Source organism: Perca flavescens, chromosome 19 (assembly GCF_004354835.1).
Source record: "Perca flavescens isolate YP-PL-M2 chromosome 19, PFLA_1.0, whole genome shotgun sequence".
NCBI lineage: Eukaryota > Metazoa > Chordata > Actinopteri > Perciformes > Percidae > Perca > Perca flavescens.
Genome location: NC_041349.1, coordinates 3358846 through 3382579, shown reverse-complemented (window position 1 = coordinate 3382579; position 23734 = coordinate 3358846). Strand labels below are relative to the sequence as shown.

The following is a 23734-nucleotide window of genomic DNA, read 5'->3' as shown; positions in this document are numbered from 1 at the left end:
CACACCAGTTTAACTAACATTACATTATACACACAACACACCAGTTTAACTAACATTATATTACACACATAACAGGATTCATACATACCATTAATGAAGCCTTATGTCCGAGAGGCAGCGATACCTCACCCTGTCCGCGTAATCCACCACACTGCAGTTTACTGGTCTAAAATGGCGCACAGGCAGTGCTCAAATATACCAGGCTCGTTGGAGATAAAGTGCGCCTCGTCTGTAAAGTAGCAGCGAGCATACCGCTCTCAGTCACCAGCCGTTCCCAGCAGACTTCAGGCTGAACAGGAAGTCACAGTTTGCTCCCATTCCGATTTACTAAAATGTTATCAGACCCATTTATATACACAGTCTCCAGTTTTTGTTATTCAGACAGAGTAGCTGTCAGAATGCTCTACATGAGATCTGTTGCTGATTTTAATAAATAACAGACTGTAGATGATCTGTAATCTGATCAGATTTAGTCTCTCTGACTTCTAAACATCACTATCAGACTCACAACAGGTGTTCTGTACACAATAAGGCTTTAAATCAGACAAATAACAGTTAAAATCCCTCTGATTCAAAATCAATAAAAAGTTGATATAACGTCATCATGTTGAGTTGATTCTGAACCAATCAGCTGTTAGATCAGCTGAGAGGCCCTGGGTCCGCCTGGGTTTTTATTTAGTTTTTCTCAATTAATTTATAGAAAGCATTTGCAGTTACAAACAACACATACAAGTACACATACACACAACCACAAAACAGTCACGTGATGTCACACATTCAGAGATCAGATTCCTGCGACCGCATTGGTTCAAGTCAAATTTCTAACGGGAGGTATTTGAAATGACTCGTGCGTGATCCTGGTCTGTTAATTACTTGGTGATATCAGATTGTCCGACATGTGTACTACTACTAGTATTACAGAGAAGAATGTGGTTCATTTAAATGTTGAAACCGCAATAGTACACATCCTCCACACATCCTGCTGGTTCCCTTCTTGTGTCTGTCAGTCCCTCCCCTTTCTTCTTCTGTCTCTCTCTCTCAGTCCCTCCCCCTTCCCTTCTTCTGTCTCTCTCTCTCTGTCCCTCCCCCTTCCCTTCTTCTGTCTCTCTCTCTCTGTCCCCCCCTTTCTTCTTCTGTCTCTCTCTCTGTCCCTCCCCTTTCTTCTTCTGTCTCTCTCTGTCCCCCCCCTTTCTTCTTCTGTCTCTCTCTCTCTGTCCCTCCCCTTTCTTCTTCTGTCTCTCTCTGTCCCTCCCCTTTCTTCTTTGCCTCTCTCTCTGTCTCCCCTCCTTCTGTTTCCTCCCATGCAACCAAACAGTTGCTTTTGTTGGTTTTGTCAACTTATTTATGACAAAACCAATACTGTCTAATACATTTAAACATGTTACATAATATTTGTACATGAAATCCTAACATTGAACTATTTATGTAAAACCGTTATTGTTAGTTAAACATTATTCAGACTTTCATAAATCCAGTCTCATTATCAAAAGAAAGTGAAATGTAGGCTATTGTAAATATAAATCCATCAATGTATCTGTTTTAAACACTTTTACATTTTCTCTTAACAAGACGATATCTTTCTATAAGACTAATTAAAATCATAAATAAAATACAATAAAGTCTACATGAATCCTTTCATAATAAAGTCTGATATTTACCAGAAGCTGCTCCAGACAGAAGGAACAACAGGAGCATTAATGGAGCCATGAGAGCTGAGAGAGGGTAACCTCTCATCTTTCTCTCCTTCCCTGTTCTCTCCATCTCTTGATCTGTTTCTACCCCACTGCTTGTGTTTCCTCTGCCCTGGTGCAATGTTGGAGTGCTTCTACAAAGTAGCAATGTGCAATATAATAACACTATATACTATACCCGGTCCATGCTGCCCTCTGCTGGACTCAGAGTGTTCCTACTAACTGTTCCTCCATGTTGTTTCTGTCTACACTGCGCATGTGCAGCTGGCAGATAAACAATGAAACATACATATCTACAGTATATTAACATATAAACATACAAACTTTACTGCTACATTTTGCACTTCACATGGAGAGCTGTCCTCTAATAACTGAACATAAAACAAACTCAACAATAACACTGATGATAAGAACATGGAAACTCCATCAGGAGCATTTCTGTGTTACATCATCCCTTCCTGTGTCTTTCATTCTGAGTCACAACTTGCTTCTGGTGTGCATTGACTGGAGGTGTGTCTGCTGTACAGAGGGACAGAGAGAGAGAGACAGAGAGAGAGAGACAGAGAGAGAGTGTGTGTGTTCGTGTGGGTAATGACGCGTAATGGTTGTACCCAAACATACCGGCTAAGTTTTGACAGTACAGTAACAGCGAGATGAACCCGTCTGCCGTTCAGCCTTTTCAGTTTGAACCCGAGCACACCGTCGGCTTAAACCAGGAGAATAACGTGGAAGAGGGTAGGCCTACTCAGGGGTTACGTGATGAAACTGAAGAAGCGAGAGTGGGGCCAAACCGTCGGTGTCTGTGCGGCGACTGCTCGCCAATGCCAAGCGAGAAGGAGAGCGTTCGCTGTAGAGAGCTCCGCTTCTTGTCAGCAGCTGTCCAGGGAAGGCTAAGATCAGATATCTTATTATCGGTATAAATCATTTCCTAATTCGTCCATGAGCCAGGGCCCCAAATTTGGGCCATCGGTATCATCTCGGGGAACAACGTCTCATTGTCAATATTCTATAATATGGTGCTTGGTATCGTTGGAAAGGGGACCTTTTAGGCTTTCATTTAAGCCCAGTACTGAATCTGTCTGACAAACACAGAGGTCACATGACTTCTTTAAACCAGAAATAACACACATTTTCTCCCAATTTCCGCCTAAACTGTATGCTTTCTTTTATCTCTGGGGCATGAAGGAACACCAGGGACACAAAACTCAACAACTTCAGTACTCAAGGCACTCTGATGATTCAGAAAATGTACAATATACCCATACTATTTATATGTGAGAGCCTTAAATAAGACTTATGCAGCCAGCGCAAGTCTTCAAAATAGAATGGAGCCAATAGAATACCCTATTAGTCCAGGGCCAAATGGCCTCTTTATTCATGTACAGTTGTAATAAAAAGTAATTGTTTCAATAGTGTTGTCAACATAACACTTGTAAGTGGTTTAACAAAATGCTTCTATCATGTATTTTGATATTCAGCCACTTTCAGTTAGAAATGTTGTCAGCTGGCTTCTCCAAAATGTTGACCCCTTTCCAACAACACCAAGCACCATATTATAGAATATTGACAATATCCCTACCACCCCTGCACTGCTATCCTGATTTTTCTAGTACTAGGGGTGTATACCTTACCAAAAATCACTATGAGACTTTGTCCCCCGAGATGATACCGATGGCCCAAATTTGGGGCCCTGGCTCATGGACGAATTGGACTTATTTGCGCCATGACACACCCTCTAGTAGAGCACCTTACCATGCAGACTGACACACACACTAAAGTATCTATCTATCTATCTATCTATCTATCTATCTATCTATCTATCTATCTATCTATCTATCTATCTATCTATCTATCTATCTCTATGACATTCATACAGTCATATCTGTCAAACAGCGCCTCTCTGTGGCCACGTTGGTTCATTACATCACTGCAGGATACTCATTCAGAGGAGAGACACAGGAGGTAAAAGGTCAGTCTGTCTGTGTTTTAGTGTGTGTGTGTGTGTGTCTGAGTTTGTGTGTGTGTGTGTGTGTGTGTGTGTGTCTGTCTGTCTGTCTGTCTGTCTATCTCTATAGAGGCGTTTACTTTAATTTTACTCACTTTTATTATACATTTCATTTCATTTATTAATTTATCAGGAAATCCCCAGTCTTGTGTACTTTTACTTTTTAAAGTACTTTTTAAATCTGTAATTTTACTTTTCAGTATGTTTGGTTTAAAGTATTGTACTTTGTTACATTTTACAGTTTTATTTCTGATGCTATGGTACTATTCTCACAAGTATGTATTTACTCTAAGTACATCTGACATGTACAAAAACACAACCAGTTACACACTGAAATACACTACGGTCACACACAGAGCATGGGGGGGTGTCTGTGTGTCTGTATCTGTGTGTGTGTGTATATGTATTGCATGATTAAAATATGTTGTGTATATTATATCTATATGAATGCACATACTGTATATATGTATGTGTTGGTATTTGTTCTAATAAATATGAATCAGATTACCATCCAGGTCAAACATTAAAACAATCTGCCTTTTATTAATTAAAGAACATCTGAACTGACTTACATTTGACTTTTATCTTAAGTATCCAATATGGAGTCATTATGTTTTATGTATTTAAAGTAAAAGGAGTTTGAGTGTTGTTCCCTAACCTCCCAGACTCTCTCCTCTCACAGCCCCCCAGGAATGAAATGATGAAACCAGTGTGAGAGAGTTTCTCTAAATCCTGGAGACATGTTGGACAAAGGTGTCTTCAGCTGAGACCAGAGACCCTCCATCAGATTCAGGTCTTAGTCTCTCAGGATCACATCTTCCCCCCCAGTCTTCAGATCCTCCTCTACTCAGTTAACATATTCATATATTAATATATTATATATTAATATACGAATATAACACACACACACACACACACGAGGTGGATATTTGGAGAGGCTTTATTCGTTATCAAAGTACAAAAAAGGTACAACAATGAATATATAAAAGTAACAACTCTGAATCCAAATGTAGAAAAATAAAAAATAAAAAGTATTCATCAGAATAAGATACAACAATAAAACCGTTTAAAGTGCATTAATGTATCTGAATATTAAAACTGAGTTATCAACTTCCATCATGTCTCTGATCATTATTATTTCATCCATTCATTCCTATTTAACAATTATCATCACTTTGGTGTAGTTCACATTTCATAACATTTCCTTTGGAAAACTTCATGTAAATCTACTTAGTAGATAATAAATCCAGTTTGAGGTCTTATTTAGAGACAGACTCGTCCTATATGTCCCCCTGAGATATTCTGAGCTGCATGAGATGATTTTATTATTACTTATACCATGGTCTGGGTGAATACTCAATTCTGATTGGCTGCAGGGTGTTCATAAATAAGGTGTTATAGGACACCTACTAAAGGAGTTCTAGTGAAACTGACTGTTTACTGTTCTAAATTAAAAAGCTGCGTCTGGCCAAGAATAAAGCATAAGTGTGCAGGACAACATACGGTTTCACATTCAATACAGTACAGGAAAACAGAATACAATATGCTTCATAAAGTGCAGATAAAGTAGGAATTACAAAGTCAGTGCGGTGTAAGTAAGATGATGGATATGCGAGAGTGAATATGGGAATACATGAATAGACTGTTTTTAACACTGATGGGATGTAGTGAAGAGTAAAAAAAAACAAAACAAAAAAACAGTTAGTGCAAATAGTGGTCTGGTTAGTGATGTAGATCAGTAGTAACACAATAAAGCGGAATAGACAGACTATATAAATACTGAAATCTAGTGGAGTGGACTGAAGGGACTGTGTAGAGTCAACATACAGTTAGTGCAGAATGTGAAAAGTGTGACAGAACAGAATGAGATAGCAATGCAGGTGAATATGTGCAAATATGTAATGGGGAGTGACAGAGATAATGGAACGCAATAATGCAATAAGGGGGCACAAAACTGATGGGGAACAGTTGGCACATCCAGTGATCAGACAGGAAGTCAGACAGACGTACTTTGAAGGCAGTTAGTGAGATAAGGGTTTTGAGTTTAAAGTGCATTCCACTTATTTGCAACTGATAACTGGAAGGTGTGGTGGTCCAAGGTGGTTGACTTTTGGGTTAACCGAGGAAATGTAACTGCTTGAGCAAAGGCTGTGGGTGGGTAAAGCTATCGTGACCAGTGAGCCTAGGTACAGCGGGGCTTTGCCTAGCAAGGACCTGTAGATGAGTTGGCACCAGTGAGTTAGGCGTCGATTGTGTAACGGTTTTATAAGGGGCTCTGGTCACAAAACGTATGGCACTGTGGTAGACAACATCCAGTGTTTTCAGGAGAGAGTTTGAGGCACTTCTGTAAACGACATCACTGAAATAAGCGAGTTTGGCAGCATCATTGAAGGAGGCCCTGTTGCAGAATAACGAAACTGTCAAATTATTTGTACTGATTGCCAACTGTACACAATGTTATTGATGTTGGATCCTGCTAGCATAGCGTTAGCCTTCTGGCTCGTCGGAACCTTACAGGATGGGAATGATTGTTCCAGGTATTAGTCAAACCCTCAGGCGTAACTAACCAGGGAAACAGAGTTATTGTTTGGAAAAAAACTTTAGATTTCGATTGTAAAACAAATTAAAATATAAATTGATCTTTTAAAAATATGTTATTTGGCAAGTGACCATGGTATGAGCGGGTCAATGCCCTTCGAGGTGTCCATTGTCAGGTAGTAATGGTCTTCAGCGGAGGGAACCTCACTGTTGGGTTAACCCTTATCATATAATATCAACAATATTCACGATGCATCGGAAGCTTGGTTCTGAGTTTTTGATGAAGTTATCGGCTGATGCTTCATCATCAGCAGGTTGTCCTGATCTCTTGTTCTTACGTCTTTTATACATCAGGACACCAGCCACTGGAACAGCTACAAGAACCAGAACACCTGCTGCCAGTCCAACGAGGAGGCCTACAGGAGAGGAGTTTCTATCCTCAGGGACATCATTCTTTGGGTTTCCATCCTCGGAGTGTCCTCTGTTAGAACCTGAAGATAATAAAACATACGAGTCAGTAGATGTGTGGATAGTGGAGCAGCTTTCATCCTCTCTGATGTTAGAAACTGCAGCTACAACCTGATACTCAGAAAAACTCACTGAGAGAGAGTCACTCACCTGCTGGCTCTAGAACCTGCAGATGGATGATTCTGACTGGCTCTGAGTCTCTGATGTCAGATGTTGACCCACCTGGTGCAACTCTACACTCGTATGTCCCGTTGTCCTGTCTGCTCACATTCTTCAGAGTTAAAGACACGTCTCCGTCCTTCAGATCTCTGTCCACCAGCTCCACCCTGTCCTTAAAGGATGGATGCTGGTAGGTTGGATCCAGGTGTCTATCGCTGTAATAGAGGACGTACTCTGTTGGCTTCAGGTCAGGTCTGGTCCACTCTACAGCTCTGATGGAGGAATCAGCAGCCTGACATGGCAGAATGACATCATCTCCAGGGTGCACTGTTACCACCATCAGGTCTGAAAAACAATAATAAACTACTATTAATAATAAGAAGTCATGTTGTTCCAACAGTTGTCTCCAGGTGTGTCCCTGCAGAAGGTCTCTGTAGAGTCTCACCTGATGGAGACCTTCACTGATCTGTCCCAACTGCAGAGATATCACAGGAGACTTTATTACCACGAGGTCAACAGCTGTTGTTGAGACACGTGAAGCTGATCAACTTCTAATTAATAGTTCAGGTCTTATCATCTCCTTAGATTAGAACAGCTGATCTGATCTCTTCCTCAGTCAGAGTCTCTAAAACAGAACAACAGACTCCAGGGGTCCTGATGTAGGAAATGTGTTGCTGCTCTCATAGATATATATATATATATATATATATATATATATATATATATATATATCAGATATAAGTAGTTCTATTCTTCTTAGTGATAAAGAACATCACTCATAAAGACATAACGTCATTCTTCCTAAGGCTTTCAATTTCAGATATCCCAAAAAGTCTTGTCTATTTCATGTGTATTTGTGTTATTCTGTTGTGGGTACATTTGTGTGTGGGATTAATAAAAGTATCTTATCTTCTAGTCCTAATTCTAATTGTAGTTATCTAATTTTACATTTGTCAAAATGTATATCAGATATTTAAAATATCATTCTGGATATCTGAAATTATGACTAGCAACAACTAATTCATTGTTTTACATGAGATCTCTTTCATAGTCAGTCTCTCTCACCCCTGAAGACCATTTCCTGTTTCGGAGTTAAATCTACTCCGTGGCCATGTACGAAGGTATGTGGAGATACCCGGCCTGACGACAAACATTCAGCAGGCTTCAGCCGGCTTCAACCCAGCAGCCATTAGCCTGAAGCCAAAAGCTTACTCAGTAACCGTGATACAGCTTGCTTTCTGCCACACGGCATCATTTGGTCATTGATTGTATTGATTGTAACCCTTACACACAGTAATCGGCCTACAGCAGAGATCTTATTTCTACATTTCAATATCGACTGATCCAGCTTAACCCTTGTGTTTGACTTCGGGTCACGTTGACCCGTTTTCAATTTTTGTTTTATATCAGAAAATATGGGACGTAGAAGTAAGCGCTGAAAATGTGTAACAGAAAATCTAACAATTCAACACGTTGGAAAAAGCAAAAACAAACTGTTTTTTTTTCAAGGTTGACGGGAAGACAACACAAGGGTTAACGTGCTACAATTAAAAGTAACGTTACCAGAATGACATGAATAAACATTACTAAGATTGTCAATTAACCCTTCCACAATAACAGCTGATATTTACCAGAAGCTGCTCCAGTCAGAAGGATCAACAGGAGTATTAGTGGAGCCATGAGATCTGACATGATGATCTTCTGTGGTCTTTGTATCCCGACACGGTTCTCTCTGGCAGTATAATATATAATAATAATAATAATAATAATAATAATAATAATAATAATAATAATAATAATAATAATAATAATAATAATAATATATATATGGCTCTGATCGGCTCTGATGTGTTTTCGAATTGCCACCGAATCTGCACTAAGGGGTTGGCTGGCGGTCTGGCTGTATTTGTATATTTGAGGGAGAGGGGCGGGACTTAGAGCTCTGGTTACAGGAGGAACTGAATCTGAAGGAGAACCTACACCTAAAGTACTGTAATGCGCTGTGCGGGTTAATTAAAGAGAAATGCCCAAAACTATTTTATCAGCAGGCAAAAGTTTTATTTATTTCACAACTATAGTTTGTCTTTTGATGGCGATACAGATTAACAACGTTAACTACCGCAAAACAGCGGCATAGGCGGACGCGTACGCCCTAAAAAATGCTGGGTTATTTCATCTACCCAACCGCTGGGTTATGAAATGTTTTACCCATTATGGGTTATTTATATGGAAGTTGGGTTATTTTGTGCAACTCATGTGTTGAGTCAAAATCCATCAACCCAACATACATCGGTTGACCCAGCACTTGGGTTGTTTGTGCTTCGAACGTCATCAGATCATCACCAGAGTCCACACACCGAGCGCTTGTCACAGCAGAGAACCAGTCTGGTCATCCAACGAGGCAAATATCGTCACTGTGTCCACGTTCGGACACCACTTGCTGCTATTGGCCATATCCGGACACTTCCGACGTCACGCGCTTTCCGGTCTTTTCGCGGTACTTTGAATTTTCAATCGCCCAAAAATGTAAGTATAATTGATTTATACCCATCAAACAATCTATGTATGAAATTTCGTATATGTACACGGACATTTACATGTCTATTTAGTATATGAAAGTGACTTTGATGAGGGAAAGTAGTAAAAACGCTTGGGCGACGCTCGGGCGGCGATCTTTCGCTCTACAAAGTTTATTATTTTTACTGTACTGCTGATATGATTTAGCGTTAGCATGAGTATGCATTTTTTTGCTAGCTTTAACACGTCTAGGCAGTACGCTTGTCCATAAGCCCAGCAACATCACGTGTATTCATGTATTAGCTAACTATCATCTAACTGCATCTGTGTGAGAGAGAGGGGATATTGTGTTAAAAGCCAGTAGTGGCTCTTGCTATTGGTAAATGTGGTTATAACGTTATAGCTAGATTAACCTCCAATATAATGCATTTATAAGCTAGCTAGGTTGACAAAAATGTAATGTGTTTTGGATCTCAACGTTTGTAACTTAGCAACTCTTGTGTGGTTTATGTGCTTGGCTGAAAAGATAAAGAAAGTGAGTCAGAAAAGAATAAGGAATAAGAGAGACAGAAGCAGAGAAGATAAAAAAGAGGAACAGTAGAAAACAAGGTAGGCAGTGTGTATGTGTGTGTGTGTGTCTCTCTCTCTGTGTGTGCGTGAGTGTGTGAGTGTGTGTGTGTGTGTGTGTGAGTGTGAGAGAATTGTATTTCCTTTACAGGAGCATCAAGCCCAAAGAAAAAGTGGATACGCTACATGTCTAATTCACATTGTCTGTGTTGCGTTACCTATTAAAGTACTATCTTTATATTGTGAGGCTAGTTGGTTAGTTTGGCTAACAACGTAGCTAGCTAACGTTAGCCATTTAGCCGTTATCATGGAAGCATGTATAGCCTACAGCTTATCCGTTTGGTCGGAATTAAATTAATGAATTAATGAAACAAGTTCATAATGCCCATGGGCATATGGTCATGTTTATTGAGTTCACCAGGCTAATTTGCCAGCTAGTTTCAAGCTAGCCAGGTAATTCGGCAGTTAACAAACTATCTAGCTAGCTAGCTAGATAGTTTACTAGCCAACTGGCTGTCAGTTAGTTGCTTTGCTAGCTATATTATTTTAACTGGCTATAAATGAACGCGCTGGTTTTTCCTTGAAGCTTTTAATGTGAAATGTGAAGGCATAACAGTGTATGACTGATTAAAGTATGTGAAAACAGTGAGATAACCTGATATGTCTGACTACATGCATTTATGTGCATTTATTTAAGTAAAGTGGTGACCCACAATAGATAAGAACAAATGCTTATTTAAAATGGCGGCCTGGCAAACGACAAGGGCCACTTGAGTTAAGGGTTAAGAAATATATAATAAAAAGTTTGGGAACCACTGCTGTACTGTTGTACTGACACTCGTGCCCTGAAGGCTATGCTTTGAGGAGCCACAAATATTCTTGTAAAAAGGTAAAAACAATTTACATGCATGCAATTTGTCATATGAATTGTATAGGTAGAGAGGGAGGATTGTGATGCTAAATAAAATGGCTGTTATCTTCACATTGGATTACATTCTGCTGTTAGTCTGCATTGCTTTTACATGGTGATATCTGAATAGTTAATAAAATACCAATTGTATCTTTGCTTAAGCTCTTTTTGTGTTTGTTTCAGATCAATGGATAGCTTTGTCATTAACACTTTGACACTTTGCTGGGTCAAATTAACTACTGTTGGTCCGGTGCAATAGTGATCCAGCGGTTGGGTTATAAAACAACCCAAGTTGGGTTATTTTTAACCCATCATTTTTAAGTGTGTAGGCCTACCTATATATATTCGTCATGACTCATTTTGTACCCACCACTTTTTTGGAAAACCTCGAGCTCAATAAGATAAAATAAATAAAGCTCATAACACATATAATTCTTGAGCGACAGATGCCAAAAAATCCACAAAAACCTCTTCTATCCCCACAGGACAGCTAGACTCAGCTGTTGTTCTGCTGATCGCTCCTCCCCTCACAGCACTGGCTGTCACCGGACATATAACGCTTAATGTGAACAAGCTTAACGTGGTTTAATGTACCTCAACATCGATCACTAAATTTCTCTCTCCTATTGGTCCTCATAAAACTGTCAAAAAATCCAACCAGAAATGTGGTGATGATTGATCGTTGTTTAGGTCCATTAAACACGTTTTTATTCATTTACATTAAGGGATTGGCTGGCGGTCTGGTTGTATCTGTATATTTGAGAGAGAGGGCGGGACTTAAAGCTCTGGTTACAGGAGGAGCTGAATCTGAAGGAGAATCTACACCTGAAGTAGACTACTGTAATGCGCTGTGCGGGTTAAATAAATATAAATGATGTACAATAAACAGGCATGACCCCACTTAACACTTTATTCAGTTTAGGGGATAAAAATAAAACACATCAGTCATGCACAAACGTGATCATTTATCATTGTTATTAATGTGTAGGCCTATCTCAGCAAAATTATTATAGTTGTTTAAACCCATATTAGGGTATGTCTGTGTCGTTTTATTCATTTACATTAGTAATCTATGGACAGAGTCTTTCAAAACCTGAGCTGTGCCAAAGAGAAAGAACATGAATGCGTCTCTATCCCAAGGCATTTCGGACTAAACTGAAGCACATGGTTATAGGCCACGTGCTCCAACTCCCCCTTAATACAACAACATAATAATAATAATAATAATAATAATAATATAAATTATATATAAAAAATATAATAATTTAAGGATACAACCAATACCATGAAACAAACAAACAAACAAACTAAGACACGTTGGTCTAGAATAATTGACTATAATAAGAGATATTCTGACCTTCACACTATAAACCCAGAACAAACACACGGTCACACACTTCATAAAAAGATCGATATTTAAACTCAGTAATTTGGAGTGAGTGTTTATGTTATCATAAGTAACTTGTTGTCACCAGAAAAGTCTAATTATTAGGGGAAAGAACTACTTCTCCTTCCGCCGGTCAGTTGTGTGTGTACTGCGGCTCTGTGACGGAGCAGGTGTGCCAGTTTAGCTGGTGATCATGTTAACTGGTGATATCTGCATGAAATCGGTGAATATTCAACAAGGCCCTGTCCTGCACTCTGCTCTGCCTCCGCCCCTCGGGTGCCAGAGGTTCACATTTTCACAAAGTGTTTGCAAGTGACACAAAATAATGAATATCGCTGAAAACATCACCAGTTCATGTGTAATACATGTCAGTGTAAGCATTATCCACACAAATACAACACATACTGTATGAATGAAAGAATAAATAAAACGAAACAACACAGATCTAGCTGGGATTCAAACCTTGGATGTCATGGACAAAAGAAGTTGACAGAGTACCTTCTCCATCATCTATACCACTCCACTACACACTGCTGAAATGATGTTGTGATTTCTATCTATATATTGGACTTTTAGTCTACGTTAACACAGGTTAACATATGAGAGAAATATACGCCCGTGGTAACTGGTGATATCACAATTTAACATGACCAATTCAAGCCTGGAAAGAGTAAAGTAGGTTCATCTTTGCCTCACGTACCGAAAACTAACTGATGTACAACAAACAGGCATGACCCCACTTAACACTTTATTCTGTTTTGGGGGTAAAAATAAAACACATCAGTCATGCACAAACGTGATCTGTAATCTGATCAGATTTAGTCTCTCTGACTTCTTCGTCACTATCAGCCTCACAACATGTTTGCAAAACTTATAAAAATGGGACAGTTTGATTGGGATTTTGCTAATACTATAATTGCATAATAACAGAAAATTCAGGCCACCGATTTGAGAGAAAATATAGTTTGTAATAAAATTCTATAGTGATGTTGGATTATTCATGAATTGTCTGAGCCAGTTGATTTTGAAGGTGTTGCTTAAAGTTGTGAAGTCCAAACAATGTAATCCCCCTCCACACTGATTTGTGTTCATTATTACAGACTTTTTGTTTTTCCACACAAAATTAAACAACATATTGACAATCATTTTTGATACCCCACAATCAACATCCAAAGAGGCAGCAGAATAAGCAAGCCTGTAAATCCCCTCCGCTGTTGTCAGTAAGACTCTTCCTCTCAAGATAAGTCTCTTTGGAGCCGGTCAGTTCTGGATGGTGTTGAGCACTCCTTATTGGACCAGGTATACTGTCTGTCATTTGGAAACTGTTCCCTCCAAACACATCCTTACAATCTTCCCTCTTACACATGTTTTTGTATTTAAACTTTAAGTTTTTAAACCTCTGGGCAATAACTGCACATTCCTGCACAAATGTACACATTCAAATCAGACCCTTTATATACGTATTCTTATCTTTTTCAATAAGCTGCTGATTGTAAAACTCTTGACGTGCGCTTGCTACTTACAAAGATAACAGCTGCAAGTAAATGCACTATACAGGATTTACTTTAGTGACAGGAATAGATAGGCAAACAGCAAACAGCCAGCCACAAGTAGTCTATAAACAAAGCATCAGGCTGTCTTTGAGATTCCACATGAACACCGGTTAAAGTTACTCTGCCTACTTTTATATGAGGAAAGTAGTTTTAGCTCTTTAGGTCTGCGTATATGGTTCCACTGGCACTTTTTTATTTTTAAAGCAATTAATGGTACTTTAGTTATCTTACTAGTCTGTTGACCAGGAATCATCAACTTTACAATCTCCGCTCCGCTAACATTTTGGCTCTGAATATCCCACGTGTAACAGAATTTGGCAAGACTGCTTTTAGTTATGCTGCTCCTTGGTGTTGGAATTTACTCCAAAATGTTTTGAAGCTTTCTGTTCTCATCCAACTTAAACATTTTAAACAATTACTTAAACAAACGAAATTTGAACAATGCACATGTTTTCAATAAGCCTTTTTATGTTATTTTAAATTGTTTTACATGTACTGTAAATCAGTTTTTTGTTTGCTGTGTCTGTTTTTGTGATTCTGTGTAACTTGTGTACTGTTGCTCCAGGGCTCCCTTGTAAAAGAGATTTGACTATCTCAATGGGACATCACCTGGTAAAATAAAGGATAAATAAAAATAAAAAAATAAAAAAGAATTAGACCTGAGAGACGCACCCCCAGCTTCCATTCTTAACAACCAGTCATGTATATATGGGCTCACTCAGTCTCTCCACTGCTGGCTGGTCCAATGTAACGGGAGAGAGGAGCAACAAGGGTTAGGATGGTGACCGACCTCTGACCTCCATCTTCAGATAGAGAGGACATTACTTCTTCATCTTCTTCTCGCGTTGTCACCCCCCGGGGGGGGAGGTGTGCTAACAGGGCTCGCAGCAGGTGAATCGGTCGTGCTATTAACGTCATCGCTACACAATTTCTTAGTAAAAACAAAATTAATTAAACTGCCTTGTTTTCTTTTTGCCATGGTTATATGATGCTTACTGCAGACTGGATTTCAAGGACTTTGCGCGCAGATTAAAGGCCTCCAACGTTTATGTTTTTTCTACGAATCTTTGAGTCAACATGTAGCCTCCTAAACATGAGTTGAATTTGCACCGCAGCGCCGCCACGCCTTGATGCTCATGACAAGAATAGCATGTATAGTATATAGTATAGTATAGTATGTAGTATAGTATATAGTATAGTATAGTTATCTGAAGTGAATTAGGTTTAAATCACTGTCATGCATTTATGAATGATATTTTTGCAGTTTTACACTTAATAATCCGCGATCATCACATTACACAAAACTGAAATTGCACGTCAAAATGACACACTGTTAATATTTTTAGAGACCCCCCCAAAATTTCACAAATCACGTTTTCAGGGGAGCCCATGTCTTATAGCTCCCCCGTAGTTTGCTCCCTGCAGTGTTAATAATTAAAGATGCCGATCATGTGCTGAGGCTTTGAGAAGAGAGAAAGCATGATGTAATGCAGTCAGACAGCCAGCAGGAGGCAGCTTCACTCTGGTCTCCAGAGGAGCATTTCACTGGGAAGTCTCATTAACTCACTCAGCATCTCTATCAGAGCTCAAACACTGACAGGTCTATAGTATAGTATAATATAGTATAGTATAGAATAGTATAGAATAGAATAGAATAGAATAAATCTTTATTCTCCACTAAGGTGGACATTTTTCTCTGGCTCACCGGATCTACAAGACAAATAAACATACAGACAACATCTCAGACAATTCAATTCTATTTTTTTTATAGTATCAAATCATAACAAGACTTATCTCGAGACACTTTACAGAAAGAGTAGGTCTAGACCACACTCTATAATTTACAGAGAGCCAACAATTCCAGTAATTCCCCCAAGAGCTATAGCATTAGCAGTGGCTATCGCGACAGTGGTGAGGAAGAACTCCCTTTTAGGAAGAAACCTCGGCAGACCCAGACTCTTGGTAGGTGGTGTCTGACGTGTAAAGTGTCTTGAGATAACTGTTGTTATGATTTGATACTATAAATAAAACTGAATTGAATTGAATTGAATTGAATAACTTATTAAATGACACTCAAGTCCAAAGACCTGCAGGTTCAGTAGACTCTCCGAGGTGTTGATGTGATTATCTGCATATATCCTGTAGCTGTCCAGCTGGGCTCCACTCCTCAACCAATAAACTAGATCAGTGATCTTCAAAAGGGGGTCCGCGACCCCTAGGGGGTCCTCAGAGTCATTGCAGTGGGGGCCACCAAATTATTGTTTAATACCTTTTTGACTCTACTACACTGTACCACCCTCTACTACACTGTACCACCCTCTACTACACTGTACAACCCTCTACTACACTGTACCACCCTCTATTACACTTTACCACCCTCTACTATACTGTACTACCCTCTACTACACTGTACCACCCTCTACTACACTGTACCCACCTCTACTACACTGTACCACCCTCTACTATACTGTACCACCCTCTACTACACTGTACCACCCTCTACTACACTGTACCACCCTCTACTACACTGTACCCCCCTCTACTACACTGTACCACCCTCTACTACACTGTACCACCCTCTACTACACTGTACCATCCTCTACTACACTGTACCATCCCCTACTACACTGTACCACCCTCTACTATACTGTACCACCCTCTACTACACTGTACCACCCTCTACTACACTGTACCCACCTCTACTACACTGTACCACCCTCTACTACACTGTACCATCCTCTACTACACTGTACCATCCTCTACTACACTGTACCATCCTCTACTACACTGTACCATCCTCTACTATACTGTACCACCCTCTACTACACTGTACCACCCTCTACTACACTGTACCACCCTCTACTATACTGTACCACCCTCTACTACACTGTACCACCCTCTACTACACTGTACCCACCTCTACTACACTGTACCACCCTCTACTACACTGTACCACCCTCTACTACACTGTACCCACCTCTACTACACTGTACCACCCTCTACTACACTGTACCACCCTCTACTACACTGTACCATCCTCTACTAAACTGTACCATCCTCTACTATACTGTACCACCCTCTACTACACTGTACCACCCTCTACTACACTGTACCACCCTCTACTACACTGTACCACCCTCTACTATACTGTACCACCCTCTACTACACTGTACCACCCTCTACTACACTGTACCACTCTCTACTACACTGTACAACCCTCTACTACACTGTACCACCCTCTAGTACACTGTACCACCCTCTACTATACTGTACCATCCTCTACTACACTGTACCACCCTCTACTACACTGTACCACCCTCTACTACACTGTACCATCCTCTACTACACTGTACCACCCTCTACTATACTGTACCACCCTCTACTACACTGTACCACCCTCTACTACACTGTACAACCCTCTACTATACTGTACCACCCTCTACTACACTGTACCACCCTCTACTACACTGTACCACCCTCTACTACACTGTACCACCCTCTACTACACTGTACCATCCTCTACTACACTGTACCATCCTCTACTAAACTGTACCATCCTCTACTATACTGTACCACCCTCTACTACACTGTACAACCCTCTACTACACTGTACCACCCTCTACTACACTGTACCACCCTCTACTACACTGTACCACCCTCTACTACACTGTACCATCCTCTACTACACTGTACCGCCCTCTACTACACTGTACCACCCTCTACTATACTGTACCACCCTCTACTACACTGTACCACCCTCTACTACACTGTACCACCCTCTACTATACTGTACCACCCTCTACTACACTGTACCACCCTCTACTACACTGTACCACCCTCTACTATACTGTACCACCCTCTACTACACTGTACCACCCTCTACTACACTGTACCACCCTCTACTACACTGTACCACCCTCTACTACACTGTACCACCCTCTACTACACTGTACCACCCTCTACTACACTGTACCACCCTCTACTACACTGTACCACCCTCTACTACACTGTACCACTCTCTACTACACTGTACAACCCTCTACTACACTGTACCACCCTCTACTACACTGTACCACCCTCTACTACACTGTACCACCCTCTACTACACTGTACCACCCTCTACTATACTGTACCACCCTCTCCTACACTGTACCATCCTCTACTACACTGTACCATCCTCTACTACACTGTACCACCCTCTACTACACTGTACCACCCTCTACTACACTGTACCACCCTCTACACTGTACCACCCTCTACTACACTGTACCACCCTCTACTACACTGTACCACCCTCTACTACACTGTACCACCCTCTAGTACACTGTACCACCCTCTACTACACTGTACCACCCTCTACTACACTGTACCACCCTCTACTACACTGTACCACCCTCTACTACACTGTACCACCCTCTACTACACTGTACCACCCTCTACTACACTGTACCACCCTCTACTACACTGTACCACCCTCTACTACACTGTACCACCCTCTACTACACTGTACCACCCTCTACTACACTGTACCATCCTCTACTACACTGTACCATCCTCTACTACACTGTACCACCCTCTACTACACTGTACCACCCTCTACTACACTGTACCACCCTCTACTACACTGTACCACCCTCTACTACACTGTACCACCCTCTACTACACTGTACCCACCCTCTACTACACTGTACCACCCTCTACTACACTGTACCACCCTCTACTACACTGTACCACCCTCTACTACACTGTACCACCCTCTACTACACTGTACCACCCTCTACTACACTGTACAACCCTCTACTACACTGTACCACCCTCTACTACACTGTACCACCCTCTACTACACTGTACAACCCTCTACTACACTGTACCACCCTCTACTATACTGTACCACCCTCTCCTACACTGTACCATCCTCTACTACACTGTACCACCCTCTACTACACTGTACCACCCTCTACTATACTGTACCACCCTCTACTACACTGTACCACCCTCTACTACACTGTACCACTCTCTACTACACTGTACCACCCTCTACTATACTGTACCACCCTCTACTACACTGTACCACCCTCTACTACACTGTACCACCCTCTACTACACTGTACCACCCTCTACTATACTGTACCACCCTCTACTACACTGTACCACCCTCTACTATACTGTACCACCCTCTCCTACACTGTACCATCCTCTACTACACTGTACCACCCTCTACTACACTGTACCACCCTCTACTATACTGTACCACCCTCTACTACACTGTACCACCCTCTACTACACTGTACCACTCTCTACTACACTGTACAACCCTCTACTACACTGTACCACCCTCTAGTACACTGTACCACCCTCTACTACACTGTACCACCCTCTACTACACTGTACCATCCTCTACTACACTGTACCACCCTCTACTACACTGTACCACCCTCTAGTACACTGTACCATCCTCTACTACACTGTACTACCCTCTACCACACTGTACCACCCTCTACTACACTGTACCACCCTCTACTACACTGTACCACCCTCTACTACACTGTACCACCCTCTACTACACTGTACCCACCTCTACTACACTGTACCACCCTCTACTACACTGTACCACCCTCTACTATACTGTACCACCCTCTACTACACTGTACCACCCTCTACTACACTGTACCCACCTCTACTACACTGTACCACCCTCTACTACACTGTACCACCCTCTACTACACTGTACCCACCTCTACTACACTGTACCACCCTCTACTACACTGTACCACCCTCTACTATACTGTACCATCCTCTACTACACTGTACCACCCTCTACTATACTGTATACTGCTGAGGTTGGGATACATCTCCGACCTCATCGCCCCGACAACGCTGACTGAGAGAAGCATGAAACCAGTGTGAGAGAGTTTCTCTAAATCCTGGAGACATGTTGGACAAAGGTGTCTTCAGCTGAGACCAGAGACCCTCCATCAGATTCAGGTCTTAGTCTCTCAGGATCACATCCTCCCCCCAGTCTCTGATCCTCCTCTACTCATTTAACATATTCATATAACACACACAATATGAGGTTGGATATTTGGAGAAGCTTTATTTATGTTTCAAAAATATTTGGTGGGTGCTCCGTCTGCTGGTATTTAACTATAAATATACTAAAGAAACATAATTTCCTGTTAAAAGCTTGCTAGTTAAGTTACTTTGTTTTTCTTTAAAGCAACAGTACTTTTTTTAAAGATGATATAAATCCAGTGTAAGGTCTTATTTAGAGACAGACTCGTCCTCCATGTCCCCTGAGATATTTTGAGCCCAGTTTTTCTGAAGTAATCCAGAGGGATGTTGGATCACGGATTGGATCAAGTCTTGGAAATGGGTTTTTCAAAAAAGCAAAAGAGGGATTCTGAACTAAGATCAGACCATGTAATCCGATCTTACATTTGATCTGGATCAAACCTGCCTTTTGGGGTTTTCAAAACTTTGAACTGGGTTTGGGATTTATTTGGTTTAAAAAACAACAGGATTATCCTGATCCCATCAGAAGGATTCAGTTGGGATTTTTCGAACTAAATAAATTCAGAAATAAAAAAGCTAAAATCAGAGGTTTTTCTTTTAAGTGAATGATCATAAAATCAAGGTTTACTGATGATAGACACATTTCTTCATATCTGAAGCATATATGAAGCATGTCACATCTAATGAGATACAGACTGTTGGATAGACTTGTTTTTTTGTTTTTTTTTCACATTTTAACAAAATAAAGTGTCAAATGTTTTATGTTTATTACAGTGTTTCTGTTTCTTAACATTAAAACAACCAATAACTATTAGTGGCCTACCTGTAGTTCTTTGCTGAGCCAGCAGGCTACACTGTTGGCTCCATTTAAGGCTCTGGTCAACTGGATCTGGTCATCCTGACATTTGGTATTTGGATCAGTGATCCAATCCAATGTTCCTTTAAAAAACTGGTATAACAGTAAGATGGATCAGGTGATCCTGGATAACAAAACATGGGATTTCCAAATCCAGATCAATTTGATCCAGATTACATTTTTGGAAAAACTTGGCCCTGATAATACAGATTCAGATACACGGACCCCTCCACCACCATGATGGGGGCCAAACAGACCAAATAGCAGATCTGCACATGACCTCCCACCCATAGCAGTAATGATAATCCTGTTGTCTATACAACACATGAGAACACAGTCAGGTGTTAGGCCAGTTACACACTGGATGCGTGGCGTGAGCGTGTCAGCTGCGTGGCGTGTCCGTTCATATTTGGGCTCCCATGGTAACAGGTTAGAGCTTACACACTGCCTGAGACGCGTGCCTGCTAGAAATAGAACCGGCGTCGCATTTTTCACGCGAGACGCGAGCGTGTTGGAAGCTTTTCCAGGCAAAATAGAATAGGAAAATGTTTATATGTCATTTAGACACAAATACATATTAATAAATGACATGTAGGCTCTAGGTTTTGACATAAATGCAGATATATAAATGTAATTTAAAATAATATTAATTTCATATATTGCACCTGTCAATCCAGAAGGAAATATTCTGGAGCCTATTTTGCCGTCAATACTGCCGACGTTGTCTTTGCTGTAATCAGATCAGAATATATTAATGTTTAACATGGAATTTCATTTTATCAATAGGAAACATCCATGTGTCCAGACGAGGCTAGCAGCAGCAGCAGCAGCAGCAGTGCCGCGTCAGACGCGTTTCTGGTGTGTAAAGACGTAGAAAAATCCACGCAGTCCAAGGTCTCGGCCTCCAGGAGAGGAGATTTCATCCTCGGAGTGTCCTCTGCTTGAACCTGAAGATAATAAACCATATGAGTCAGTAGATGTGTGGTTAGTGGAGCAGCTTTCATCCTCTCTGATGTTAGAAACTGCAGCTACAACCTGATACTCAGAAAAACTCACTGAGAGAGACTCACTCACCTGCTGGCTCTGGAACCTGCAGACGGATGATTCTGATGGTTCTGAGGGTACTGATTGACTCAGAGTTGACGACGGCTCTATTTTTATGTCTTGTACTATCTGATGCAACTCGACACTGGTATGTTCCAGCGTCGATGCTGCTCACATTCTTCAGAGTTAAAGACACGTCTCCGTCCTTCAGCTCTCTGTCCACCAGGTCCACCCTGTCCTTAAAGGATGGATGCTGGTGGGTTGGATCCAAATGTCCATCGCTGTAATAGAGGACGTACTCTGGGTGCTCCAGGTCAGGTCTGGTCCACTCTACAGCTCTGATGGAGGAACTAGGAGCCTGACATGGCAGAATGACATCATCTCCAGGGTGCACTGTTAGGTTACTTATCTCTGAAAAGCAATAATAATAAAACATTGTGATAACATCATGTTATTTCAACAGGCAGGACTCTGTAGAAAACTCATTTCACAAAATCAATAGTTTCAAAACTAATTGAGTTGTAAAATGTCATCACTTGTAAAATTCTATTCAACGTAAGACTCAATTCAATTTTAGTATTTTCCGTTTCCTTCTGCTTTCTTTGTGATGGAATTTTAACTTCGTTGGATTGATGAGGACTAGTTTTTAACGGGCAGATTTGAGCTCAGCTTTCAACACGCTTCAACCTCACCTGCTTGTACACAAGTTAAACAAAATGAATGTGAACCCTCTTTTATTCAAATGGTTTAACTCCTTGAAGGAACACGCCGACTTATTGGGAATTTATCTTATTCACCGTAACCCCCAGAGTTAGACTAGTCCATACATACCCTTCTCATCTCTTATTGGGACTTTATCTTATTCACCGTAACCCCCAGAGTTAGACTAGTCCATACATACCCTTCTCATCTCTGTGCGTGCTGTAACGCTGCCTGATGGCTCCAGCATTAGCTTAGCCTAGCACAGATCCTGCAGGTAACTGGTTCCAACTAGCCTAGCCTAGCACAGATCCTGCAGGTAACTGGTTCCAACTAGCCTACTGCTCCCAATTGTGACAAAAGTGACAAAATAACACCAACATGTTCCTATTTACATGTTGTGATTTATAGAGTCACCGCGTGTACAAAAAACAACGTAACATGAGACACAGCCGTCTTCTAACTGTAAACAAACCGGGAACTATATTCTCAGACAGGCTTGCTGCGAGCATATCACTCCGCCCAAGTACTATATTCTTCCACCTGAGAATATAGTTCCCGGTTTGTTTACAGTTAGAAGACGGCTGTGTCTCATGTTACGTTGTTTTTTGTACACGCCAGACTTATAAATCACAACATGTTAATAGGAACATGTTGGAGTTATTTTGTCACTTATTGGGAGCAGTAGGATTACTGGAACCAGTTACCTGCAGGATCTGTGCTGGCCTGATGCCGCTGGAGCCGTCAGACAGCGTTACAGCACGCACAGAGATGAGAAGGGTATGTATGGACTTGTCTAATTCTGGGGGTTACAGTGAATAAGATAAAGTCCCAATAAGAGATGAGAAGGGTATGTATGAACTTGTCTAATTCTGGGGGTTACGGTGAATAAGATAAATTCCCAATAAGTCGGCGTGTTCCTTTAAGAACCAGATCCCAAAAGGTAGAGGTCTCTCTTTCAGATACTGCAGTAGAGGAATACCTCAAGACCGTGGGAATTCACCTATCATCTTCACACTTTCCACCAATGAAAGCAGAAGTCAACAGCCAAAGGACCAGACTAAGCCTGCTGCAAAGTGATGCATGCCCTGCAGTGTACTGTGATGAAAGGAAACAGTGTTTACTCTAGTTTTTTCAGCGGTGGTGGTGGTGGTGGTGGTGGGGGGAGTCAGTGCACGGGCTTATCTGCTACTGTTAGCTGCCGACCGTTACCTTGAAACCATCCAGCAAATAGACGGTACCGTAGGGTGATTTAATGTCACCGCTCATTTTACACACAGTTTAACACCAAAACTAAACGCTGAGTGAACATTACTAGCTACATTTTT

At 41.0% G+C, this 23734-nt stretch overlaps 1 protein-coding gene across 3 annotated transcripts in view; it reads right to left on the bottom strand.

Moving 5' to 3' along the window:
• LOC114574049 (coxsackievirus and adenovirus receptor-like) overlaps nt 1-23734 on the bottom strand; it is a 253603-nt gene that overhangs the window by 26904 nt on the left and 202965 nt on the right. For 2 of the 3 annotated variants that reach the window (XM_028606343.1, XM_028606345.1), the window contains one exon: nt 7019-7206. In XM_028606343.1, coding sequence (XP_028462144.1) covers nt 7019-7206 — 188 coding nt within the window. Of the gene's footprint in view, nt 1-7018; nt 7207-8492; nt 8557-23734 lie in introns of those variants that run through there. The other variant, XM_028606344.1, reaches the window with a different exon arrangement.